Below are 10,979 nucleotides of genomic sequence, written 5' to 3'. Positions count from 1 at the left end.
CGCCGCGAGTTCTCTCTCCTTCTTTTTAAACCTCCTTGCGACAACAGAGATCTATATTTTGTAAAGTCTGCAGCACATCAATGAAAATAAATTTATGAATAGGGTATTTTGTTATGGATATGAACAAATGGTGAAATAACAAAGCTAATTCGATATGACTATTTTTTTTTTTTTTTTTTTGACAAAAAAGTCTTGAAAGTTTATTACCGGAATGTACTATCATAGATTGTAAAATGTTTTAAATATCAAACTGGATACTGGAAAACATATTTACGTCACCACATACCTTGATAAACCCTTAAAACAGTACCTCATTCGCGTCAAAGACACAACGTCGTGAATTAATTAACGTAGTTCGCAAAACCTTTAAGTCAGAAATCTTAAGTATCAAAAAAAATTGTTTTTAGAATAAAGAACCATAAACAGCTTGAAGCTCTTCATATGAAATCAACTTGTTTTCCGGCGGGAGGTCAGATTATAACGACTTGTGGTGTAACAAAATTCAAATTAAATATGAAAATAAAAAGATTAAAAATAATATTGTTTGAGTACAAAAAATATTTCGCTAATAACAAGTGAATAGCTACAAATATTTTCGCGTGGGAGGTCAACAACATTCCACTAGTTAATGTCTGTTGAAAAGAGTTGTCTGGCATTGTGTAGAGCAGGTTCGACTGCATTTTATTCTTTTAAGGCTACTGTTTAATGAAGGTTGTATTCTTCATTGATTACGTTGGGCTACATGAAAACTTGCCTTCGGAAATAAACTGAGAATGACGAGCAAACTACAACAAATGAGCTTCAGTTGTTTTGTCTAAAAATTGAAGTAGGCCTGTCAACAATGGCTACTCTAATAATGGATGTTTTGTTGCTTTCAAACGCGAGAGATGTTCTACGTAATGAAAATAAAACTCAGGTCTTTTTTATTCAATTTTGATTATCATTGTCCCACCGTCTGCGAACAAAATAGGTGAAACCAAAATTTCACCAAAGATTGCTAAGAAGAACCAAACAATCGATAATAAGGAAGCGAGTCATAAGTCATTACACTTGAAATTCTTTTAAGAGCAAGAAAATTCTCATCATTAATATCGTCATCATTTTAACAAACTTTACGTAGACAAAAATACCGACGGTGTAAACGAAGTACCAAAAGGAAGAAAATCCTTGAAATACATAAATAAATAATTCACGTGCATAAAAATGTAAACAAAACAAAAGATGATGATAAGCCTATATTAATTTTGACAACCGGAACAACTGGCGCGCATAAAAGAAGCGAGCAGGCTTTCGAATTTATTATTGAACGATCATTCTATCAATCGAGTGGTAGAAATTTTGGAAAGTATTATGAGCAACATGGCTGCTTCACAACTAGGTTTATGGCTTCTATTCGCATTGATCTGCATATCAGTACGTATATTTGTTTTAATCCAACCTAAAACTATATTTACACTTTGCAACAAATAACAACATCATTTAATTCATTTTAGGAAGGAAGATATTACAGCCAAGGTAAAATACAAGGTAATCAAATAATTACATGCTATTCCGTTCTTTTTATTGTCATGTTTATTTATTGCGAGATTTTCGCGCAAAAACGTTCTGTAATATCTTTGTATAAAGTTATGTTCAAACATGTGTTTTTCACGATGTTCTGCTTTTAAACCAACATCCTTCCTGTTCAAACAATGCAACAAACAATCTGTATTTTCATCACTCACACATAAAACCAAAATTATTGAAATTAATATTTTTTTTCAGTTGAATTTAATTTTTTGGGGGAAAAAGTAAATTTAGTTTAAAGGGTTAATATTTTTTATATTTTTCAGGCAAACTTTCTTCAGTTTGCAACAAGACATATTTCATTGAAACATACGTTAATCCAAGTAAGTAGTTTACTTTCAAACATAAACAAACGTCATCCAGAATAGTATTTGTGGATAATATTGTAATAGTGTTTGTATTGTGACAAGTGAACACAACATGATCAGGCGATCATGTTGTGTTCACTTGTCATGTTTACATTTGTGTTACACTCCAGAGTAACGGACAAATAACATATTTTTTTATACAAATTTCTACACTCGATTTTTTACTATAAGAACTGCATTGCTACTATCTTCGTTAGCAATGCAGTTTTAAAAGCTGTTTGAAACCTCGTTGCAAGATTAAAAATTCGATTAGTAATTGGTTTCCCGCCAATATTAAAGGTGTATATGTATCGAAAAAAATGTCCCCCTTCTATCAGGGATTCTTATTAATCGTTGCTAGATCTTTATTGACTCGATATTCCAGTGCAATAAGCAACCTGAATGAGCGAGCAACATCACCTGTGTAGTATTTTCAAAACAAAAATGTGTTACGATTTAGAAAAACATCTGGAAAGAAATGTTATTGAAGAACAATACGACTGCCAGATAACAAACTGTAAAGGCACCAATGCTTTGAGCGTGACATATGCTGTAAATAACTCTAGTGGCAAATACAGCTATCTTTTGCACACTGATTCTGATATCAACAATGTGGAGAATGCTGGTAAGTCAATAATTTAAAGGGAATAACAAAGTATTAACAAATTACAAACGGGATTGCTCTGGTAAAATGCTAAATTGTTTGTGTGAATCGCGTACAGTCTTTTTCTTTTATAAGAATGGGATGAGGCTGGGATTTAGTTAATTAGTCGAGTGAGTTTACTGATTAGATCTAATTCATCAGGAAAAAAGGTAGTCATTTGGGTATTTGTTCAGTAAGGCGCAGGTAATTAGTTTTATTTCTATTCTATTGTATTTACCACCGCTTTCTCTTTTAGGCTGCTGGGGATTTGCAGTTGAAGTGATCACCAATGAAACAGCGTACACTTTATACTCAGATTTTAAAACTAAAAAGGTAAATCTAATTTATTTGATAGAAAAATATTCGACGAATTACCATGTAAATGTCACAAATGTGTTTGAAATATATGTTACATATGAATGTCTAAATCTATAAAAAATTCTATGTAATCTCCGCCATGTGTCACAAAGAAGTATCGAATTTTACTTCTCAAGAATTCTATTTTTTTTGAATTTCCGCCTGTGTGAAAATTCCGGGAAAAGTGAATTCGCGAAAATAAATCTTCTCGAATTCACTAGAAATGACTTTCAAAAACAAATCGTTTTTTACCCAATAGAAGTACAAGCTTATCACGTTTTTTAATTTATTTTAAATTGCGCAAATTTCTTTGCAGTTCATTGCCTAATTTCAATAACTGCTTTATCGCTTTCGATTTGGGATGAAGATCCGTGGCGATATCAGTACTCAGTTTTGTTCTCAGATGTGATAATATCCTATTTGCGCCGACAGAATTAATTCTTTAACCATCTTTTTGTAACTTTGTATCAAACAATGATCCATTCGCGAAAAAAATCTGCGCGAGATATTTGAATTCAATTGATTCGCGCAAATGTCTTATTTCGCGAAAATAATTGTTCGTAAAAATTACTTAACAAGGTAACGTCAGAAAGAGATGGCTCAAACATCACATTGAAAATAAATGTTGTAGATTATGTATCATGTATATTTTAGGAGCCAAGTCTGTTTTGGATTGTGAACAATATATTACCAGGTCACAAATATTCATTCACGCTCAATTCTATACCAGCCGGCAAAGTATACGAAAGCGTCCTCATGGTGACACCAAGTACGATATTCTTGATACCACTCATACATCCACCTTCTGCTCAGTCCTTTTGTTGAATTTTCAACATTTTTTTTTCCGCAATTACTAATTATTTGTATTTTTATCAACTTTTAGGTGTGTGCGGAAACGAAATATTACCATGGTTGCACCCACGTAAGAGAATTTAATGAATTTCGCAAACTTTTACATATGTATCACAGTTTTAAAAAAATTATAACACGGCTAAATTATTTTCTAGATATGGACAAGACTAACTGCTCTCAACCAGGTAAATAATGAATTCACGATTTTTTTATATGTTTATTGTTCTTTAGACCTAGCTTCATATATACACCAAGCTCTTAAACTTATATCGAGTGATTAACATTTTTTTCAACTCCAAATAATTTTGTCACGACGGGAGAAAATTTTACTATAAAAAATGAGTTAAAATCAATGGTAAAAATCTAGTAAACGATTGAATGTTTTGTAGATTTTAACATAAAAAGAGAATTAGCAGAAGAAATTTGTCAATTGGTCCCTGGAAGTCTACAAGAGCGAATCGACTTTATGACAAAAAATCTCGTGGAAACTAATTGTTCGTTTTCTCTGGCAAAGAAAAAGGAGCTCAAACACTCAACATCAGCCGCACGCAGAAACACAAATCAATATTTTATTTATTTATTTATTTTTATTGCATTCTTAACACAAATGTAACTATGAAATGTCAAAACTCGTCTTCAGTACTACAAAAAGGTCATCCACCACCAAACAGATTTTTCAATAAAAACACAATCGATATTATCTTATATTACTTTTACGTGGTTGATTCTCAAGTGATTTAAATAAAGCCCTGCGTTTCTGTGTTTAGTATTCACACTTCATGAGTTTCTGTATGGATCTAAATCTTTTTTTCCCAAAGTATGATATTTTGCTGAGCTAGTGAAATCTCTACTGACCTTTGTCAAACCTTTGTAGCCCTTAGTGTAGTTATAAAAAATGCTCATTTTTTTAAAAAACATGTTATTTAACAAGTTAAAATTTAAAATAATTATTTGAAATTTTAAAACAATATTTGTCACTTCGATTTTGATTCTTTTATTTTTTTTGTAAAAACGAGTAGACAGATTAGATATGACGTTTATGTAAAAATATGAATCGGAACAGAAAATAAAAACGTTGAAATGATGAAAAAATAAAATATAAAATATATTTTAGCGACGTTTGTAAATACATGGTTTCAATGAAATCGTTAAGTTTTTATTGATTACGTCACCTGAATTTTCGAACTGCAATATCACAAACATCTTGTTGGATTCTTCCTGAAAATAAAAGCCACCATAAGTTAATAACATAACGTCATGGTCCATTTAATAAAATTTTAATGAGATTTTAAAATAATGCACTTTTAAGAGAAGCTGAAATATCTTCACTTATTGGGTTTGTTACGATTTAATGGTGACTATACAAACTTTTAAGAATGTTTGCAGGATCACTGACTTCTTTAACAGAAAAATCCACTGTACAAAAAATCATGGTACTGCTTGGAAAGAAGCAGTACCATGATTTTTTGTACAGTTTTTGAATGTATTAAAATCGGTTTTAATTACATTTATTTCCTGAAATTTTCAAGGTTACTGCTTCTAAAATGTTCTCGGGTCATTGGCTAAATCCACAATATTTTTCTTTTTGTGTTAAATTACTATTTAGGCCAGCAGTAGTGAAAAATGATCTCATAGCAAATTTATAACGATTTTATCGCTGTGAAGTTTTATGTCTTGAAAACGTCGTTTGTGTTGACGACGTCATCACGTTGTGCTTTCACCGTTTTGTATGTTTGGGGAAAAAACGGAAATTGTAAACGGGAAATCAAACCGTTGTGACAAGAAATGTTGCTGAAAGTTTAACTTCCAGGACAATATGACATGTAATTAAATGTAACAATTTCCGAGGACTTTGTAGGACTATATCATCAATGAAATTCATTAGTATATATATTTAAATTTTTCAAAAATGTTTAAACGAACGAGTTTAAATAAAAGTAAAATCAGACTGAGCTAGAACAAAGGGCAAGTTAAAATAAAGAAAGAGGAAACAACAGGTAACTTATTGAAAAAGTGAAAGCACGTCATCTATGGGTTATTACCAATCAATAATCGTCAGAATCTAACGAAAGATCGGCTAGACTTAACCAACGATCTTTTTATGGCCAAATGAAATTACGCCCAATCAACAGAATAAAAAACCTTATTTCCTCACGAGCGCTTACTTTTATAACGCCATATTGAACCCCCTTCCGAAAAACAGACCGTATTTCGCATTTATTGGACGAAGTCGAGAAATATTTGGAAAAAAGCAGATTAAATCTAGTTTGGTTTAAATACATCCTAAAAAAGATCTACAAACATGGAAAGACAATTTCTCTTGAAGTTGATTCTAAGGTGGTTTTAAGATCATCTTAGCAACATAAAGGAAATTATTTTAAACAAGCGAGTTACATGACACAACAGTTAAAACAGTATAACCATACACATATTAGCAAAATATCTTGTTTATAATCATAGGTAGGCAACATATATTTCGTTTAAAAAAAAGACTTTTTTAAAATCAGTACCTTTTCTTTTAAAGTAAACCCAAGCGAGGTTACATCACTTAGAAAGGTTTTGATATCTTCAAATCGACTCTTTACTTCTGCTATCAGTAGAGATCCACTAAAATTTGAAAGTTTGATAAACATTAAAATTATAAATGGAAATACTGTAGAATGCCATATTCTCAAAGAAATGTGTCAGAAATAGAACTCGAAAAGTCTCCTTACCGGTTTTTTAAAACTCTTTTCGCTTCTAGCAAGAAATCCACTATATTCGTCCCCATCAAAGATAAACAAAACACTGCAATATCAACGCAATTGCTCTTTAAAGGCACCTAAAATGACCGAATCAGAGGTTGTTAAATGAATATTTTACAAAAACTATAAAAATTATTAGCTAACATTCATATAAGCAATGCAATTGCAACTTTCGCAAGGCAGAAGAATTTAAGAAATATTATTAATTGGCGTCAACAGATCTTTTAAGCATACTTCAGCGAGACATTCCGCAAGGTAAAATTAAACTTATACCTTTCTCATGTCACAAGCAGTTACATTTTTATTGACAGCAACCAAATCAAACGAGTGAACTTTGTTCGGCACACTCTGTGCAATTTTTGCGTCACCACAACCAAAATCTGCAACCACAAGAACCTGCTCCCTAGATGATATAAAAAAATATAGAAATAATGAACAAAAAAACACTCAGATCACACACAAAAGCAAAACTCTACAACAATAAAATATGGACCTTTCTCTGATCTGGTTAATTAAAACTTCGACTGGATTTTGTGGCCAATGCTGAACTTGTGCTACAAAACCTTTATGATAAACTTCAAAGAGCTTAGGATCACTTTGAAACATATCATTCGCATCTACACTCTTGCTTGTGTACAGTTTCTCATTTATCCATCGAAAGTGACCACCTTCAAGTTGGCGATTAAGTTTGGCTTGAAATTTACTATATTTTTTATTTTGACTTGACTTTTGAAATTGATGAAATGATCTGTCCGTGTTACTTTCGTCCTGTTTTAAAACTGGCTTATCAGCATGGGAAGTATGCTGCGAAACAATTATATTATTAACTTCTTGCTCTACTTTTTTTGACTTTGTTTTCTTCGACTTCTTTTTAAGGTGTTCGTTATGATTTAAAGTCTTTAGAGTTACACCGTTATTTTGTATTTTTACATTCGATTCAGATGATACAATGTCTTGTTTAGTATCAAGTTTTTCAACTTTAGTCTCCTGAAGATCGTTATCCAATGGAACCATAGACATCTTCTTTTTTTTCTTCTTCTTCTTCCTTTTCTCTTTTGATGCAAGTTCTTCGTGTTTTGCAGTATTTTCCTCAGACGGACAATTCTTTACACGATAGACAGGATCAACATCATTTAAAACTTCGACATGTTTTTCTTTCTTCCTTGACTTTTTTTCATTTTCCATTGTTGCAGAAGTATTATGTTTTCTTTTTAATTTAGCTGTCTTTTTATCATGACTCTGTTCAATTACACCACTTGAGTTCTTCCCAAACAGTTTTTCATTTAAAATATCCTGAGTACTATCTGTATCCCAATCAAAATTTGAACCAAACATTCTTGGTATATTTAATCAATGAAGATTAGAAAACCTGAAAACAGATACATTAGAACATCAGTCTTGTCATTCTAGCACGTAATCACACCCCCACGCCTCCACACACACCTGAAACAAAATTAGGTGTGTTGTTTTAAGATCTTGATTGCACGTGTAAAACTAATATCACACATATGCAAAATTGTAAACATACTAATCGAAACTTAAACATCACACACCTGGACACCAAAAAATCAATTTTGGGCCAGTGATTAATTACATATCTAGCTTTTTCTTCATTGACAAGACTGGAACATGTATTCACATTAACTTTACACAAGTTAAGAGTTCATTTTATTTGAATTAAACATCTTAATCACTACACCACAGCATGTGATTAGTTTAGATAAAAAATTTGAAAAGTTTTATGCTATCCTGGAGAATTTTAACTTAACTTACAAGCAGGAACAATGTTACTGCTAAATTTAAATACACATCAACGTTTTTTAGAAATCCAAAATTTTATATCTCCAGATTATACATAAATTTCCATTAAAGTATATATTATACTGTACATACATCTCTTCTATTTTTTTCTAAACAAGGTAAAACTAATCCTAGATAAAAACGAATTGTTATGGTTTGGTAGTTCTCCAAAATACTTCTTTATTCTCTTTCCAATCACTCTCACCATTTGCATATATTTCTTTTTTCCATATTGGTACTTTTGCTTTTAATTCATTAATTGCATATTCCACAGCTTCAATTGCGTTTTTACGATGTTTCGATGATATAGATATTATAACACTAGCCTCTGTTATAGGAACTTCTCCCAGCCTGTGTAAAATACACATTTTACCAATGCTATATCTATTTCTTATATCATTACATATATTTAAAATCTCGTTAACTGCCATTGCTTCATATGCTTCATAAAACAACGTTAAAACTTTTTTTTGGTCAAAACAATCACGGGTTGATCCAACAAATATAGATGTTCCACCTGTCCATGGCAATATTACATTTTCTAAAGCAAAGTTAATGTCTAATTTGCTTTCAGTGAGCAGTATATACTCTGTTTCACTTTCATGTTTGATCATTTTGTTGTCAACCACCGCTTATAGGTGGTATAATAGCAATTTCGTCACCAGTTTCCAAAATGACAACTTCTTTAGTATCTCTCAAGTATGCTTGATTATGTGCAATTATAAATCTACCCTTTAAAATGTTTAGGGCAGGGTATGTGTGTATAATTTCCTTTAGAAGGTTGTCAAGACAATTACTCTTTTTTAGGTTAACAACATCAACAGATTTTCCAGTAAGTTCTTTACTCTTAGCAAAAAATAAAATGTTTACTTCCACGCTGCAATCTTCCATCAAAACTAAAATAAATTTGAAACAATGAATTTAAAATTAGCAGCATTATTATAAAACTATCTATATATAATGTTATGGGACAAAACTGAACAAAAGACTAAGGAAAAGCCACACCCCATAAATATTTTGTCAAATTGTAAATTTTGAAAAAATAATCTAGATTCTTGATTGAAGATCGTTATTGAATCGCTGCGATATTAAAGCTAAAAAAAGAATTTATATTATTGTTCTTCTCTTTTCCAGTTTTCTTAAATAAAAATAAGGTATAGAAAAAAGAAAGTTTTGTACTTGTTCATGCTATAATACCTAAATAATTCTTAAAATAGTATAAAACTATTAGTTTTTTAACAGAAAGAAATATATATATTCAGAAACAGTTATTTGTTAGACATGATTCATACAAATGACAAAAAATTTGTCCGAAAGGGGTTGTTGAGAACATATCTTCAACATTTATAAACTGAACTATAACATGGTTATTAGCATGTGAAAAATGAATCGTCACAAGAACCGGAAACCAAATTGAAGAATTAAAAAATTATAATCGATTTTCAAACAAAGTATGAGTCCCCCCTAGTTTCACAAAGTAAATTGACAGATAAAGAAATCTACTACTTGGGGCTTCCTGTCAAGGACTTTAAAAATGTCATGAATAATAAAATATAATAAATACCAGAAAACTTCAACATTAGATGACGCAAAAACACATTAAATTTCACCTTCTTAGTTCGTAACATGACAAACATTTTCATATAAGAAAATTTGTAAGCATAATTAAACCAAATTTAGGAACATTTTTAAAGAATCAATTACATAATATACGGGCAAAATTTATACATTTCTATCAGAGTTAAAATGTATCATATGGAGGAGATAGTAATCCTAAATCCTCTTTTAAGGACTTGAAATCTTGTTCAAATCTCTCTTCAAAGTACACATTCAAAAACTGCTTCGCATTTAATCCATTGTATACCGCCCAAGGAATAAATTTAGTGACTTCTTTCTTGTCTTCTAAACTTAAAGGCAGCGGTCCAAACACAGATGCCAATGTTGCCATAGGAAATCCAAAATGTGCAAATTCAAACCATTTGACAACAAGTTCTGCAGGGACTGTCACAGAAAAACACAATATTGTATGAATAAAGTCATGAATTTGTCGATAACGTTTCATAATATACGCTAATTCACTGTCATCTAAGTAATGTACCAATGGCCTTGTATTTGATGAAAGACCATTACTGGCCATAAATTTTGCATATGTATACCCAAAAGTATTTTGTGGAAGTTGTAAAAGTTCTTCAACTTTCACTTTTTCACTGTCAACAATTGGTTTCTCTTTGAGAATTCGAATTCCAGTTTCATCATTCAACATTTGCAACTGTAACTGTCTCAATGCATAATAACCAGTTGTTTCACCTAATGTTGCCACCATATCAGATCGAAGAGGATTGTTTATTGCAGCAATAGCAGAACCAGCAGCTAACAAACCTTTTTGAAAAAATGTTGTAGGTCTATGACCTTCGTAATTTAATCCAGATTCTTGCACTTCAAAATTTTGATGTTGATTTACATATGTTCTGACAACACTGGATAAGTGTTTTGGAAAATTCATTACTCTTGAAACAAACCTTTGTGACAGTGCCATTTTTATACAGACAGGTTAGACTGAAGTATAGAAAAGCATGAAAACGTTATAAAATTTCAGTATATATATTCTTGATAGTTAAACTTGGGACTGACAGCCTAAATACATGGAAACTGATGAGAGGCTAAATTTTC

General features: G+C 31.2%; 5 protein-coding genes across 5 annotated transcripts; 1 reads left to right on the top strand and 4 right to left on the bottom strand.

The window, feature by feature from the left end:
- The first annotated feature begins 1,075 nt into the window (after positions 1-1,075).
- On the top strand, positions 1,076-4,510 carry LOC130654101 (uncharacterized). The gene is made up of 9 exons (XM_057456631.1): positions 1,076-1,413; positions 1,494-1,527; positions 1,833-1,889; positions 2,374-2,538; positions 2,813-2,889; positions 3,568-3,682; positions 3,797-3,835; positions 3,921-3,950; positions 4,155-4,510. The coding sequence occupies exons 1-9, from the start codon at positions 1,351-1,353 to the stop codon at positions 4,376-4,378; spliced, it is 804 nt and encodes a 267-aa protein (XP_057312614.1). The 5' UTR covers positions 1,076-1,350; the 3' UTR covers positions 4,379-4,510.
- A 336-nt stretch (positions 4,511-4,846) lies between these two features.
- Positions 4,847-7,987, bottom strand: LOC130654100 (uncharacterized). Its single transcript, XM_057456630.1, has 5 exons — positions 7,003-7,987; positions 6,783-6,912; positions 6,480-6,586; positions 6,276-6,372; positions 4,847-4,983 (listed from the first exon to the last, which is right to left on the bottom strand). Exons 1-5 carry the CDS (start codon positions 7,842-7,844, stop codon positions 4,876-4,878), a joined length of 1,284 nt encoding a protein of 427 aa, XP_057312613.1. The 5' UTR covers positions 7,845-7,987; the 3' UTR covers positions 4,847-4,875.
- A 278-nt stretch (positions 7,988-8,265) lies between these two features.
- LOC130654104 (molybdopterin synthase catalytic subunit-like) lies at positions 8,266-8,923 on the bottom strand. Its single transcript, XM_057456634.1, has one exon. The coding sequence runs from the start codon at positions 8,921-8,923 to the stop codon at positions 8,459-8,461; it is 465 nt and encodes a 154-aa protein (XP_057312617.1). The 3' UTR covers positions 8,266-8,458.
- A 7-nt stretch (positions 8,924-8,930) lies between these two features.
- Positions 8,931-9,232, bottom strand: LOC130654106 (molybdopterin synthase sulfur carrier subunit-like). Its single transcript, XM_057456635.1, has one exon. The coding sequence runs from the start codon at positions 9,198-9,200 to the stop codon at positions 8,931-8,933; it is 270 nt and encodes an 89-aa protein (XP_057312618.1). The 5' UTR covers positions 9,201-9,232.
- A 253-nt stretch (positions 9,233-9,485) lies between these two features.
- On the bottom strand, positions 9,486-10,979 carry LOC130654102 (ubiquinone biosynthesis protein COQ4 homolog, mitochondrial-like). The gene has a single exon (XM_057456632.1). It carries the CDS (start codon positions 10,843-10,845, stop codon positions 10,051-10,053), a length of 795 nt encoding a protein of 264 aa, XP_057312615.1. The 5' UTR covers positions 10,846-10,979; the 3' UTR covers positions 9,486-10,050.

Source organism: Hydractinia symbiolongicarpus, chromosome 8 (genome assembly GCF_029227915.1).
Source record: "Hydractinia symbiolongicarpus strain clone_291-10 chromosome 8, HSymV2.1, whole genome shotgun sequence".
In the NCBI taxonomy this organism is placed as follows: domain Eukaryota; kingdom Metazoa; phylum Cnidaria; class Hydrozoa; order Anthoathecata; family Hydractiniidae; genus Hydractinia; species Hydractinia symbiolongicarpus.
This window is presented reverse-complemented; position numbering and strand designations above follow the sequence as displayed.

What these genes read in the sequence shown, in the direction of transcription:
- LOC130654101 (XM_057456631.1), top strand. Translation starts at nt 1,351, where the DNA reads ATGAGCAACATGGCTGCTTCACAACTAGGTTTATGGCTTCTATTCGCA. An exon ending in CAACAATGTGGAGAATGCTG is followed by an intron (nt 2,539 to 2,812) that starts GTAAGTCAATAA and finishes TTTCTCTTTTAG; the next exon opens with GCTGCTGGGGATTTGCAGTT. An exon ending in CAGATTTTAAAACTAAAAAG is followed by an intron (nt 2,890 to 3,567) that starts GTAAATCTAATT and finishes TGTATATTTTAG; the next exon opens with GAGCCAAGTCTGTTTTGGAT.
- LOC130654106 (XM_057456635.1), bottom strand. Translation starts at nt 9,200, where the DNA reads ATGGAAGATTGCAGCGTGGAAGTAAACATTTTATTTTTTGCTAAGAGT.
- LOC130654100 (XM_057456630.1), bottom strand. Translation starts at nt 7,844, where the DNA reads ATGTTTGGTTCAAATTTTGATTGGGATACAGATAGTACTCAGGATATT. An exon ending in ATTAACCAGATCAGAGAAAG is followed by an intron (nt 6,913 to 7,002) that starts GTCCATATTTTA and finishes TATATCATCTAG; the next exon opens with GGAGCAGGTTCTTGTGGTTG. An exon ending in CTGCTTGTGACATGAGAAAG is followed by an intron (nt 6,587 to 6,782) that starts GTATAAGTTTAA and finishes CGGTCATTTTAG; the next exon opens with GTGCCTTTAAAGAGCAATTG.
- LOC130654102 (XM_057456632.1), bottom strand. Translation starts at nt 10,845, where the DNA reads ATGGCACTGTCACAAAGGTTTGTTTCAAGAGTAATGAATTTTCCAAAA.
- LOC130654104 (XM_057456634.1), bottom strand. Translation starts at nt 8,923, where the DNA reads ATGATCAAACATGAAAGTGAAACAGAGTATATACTGCTCACTGAAAGC.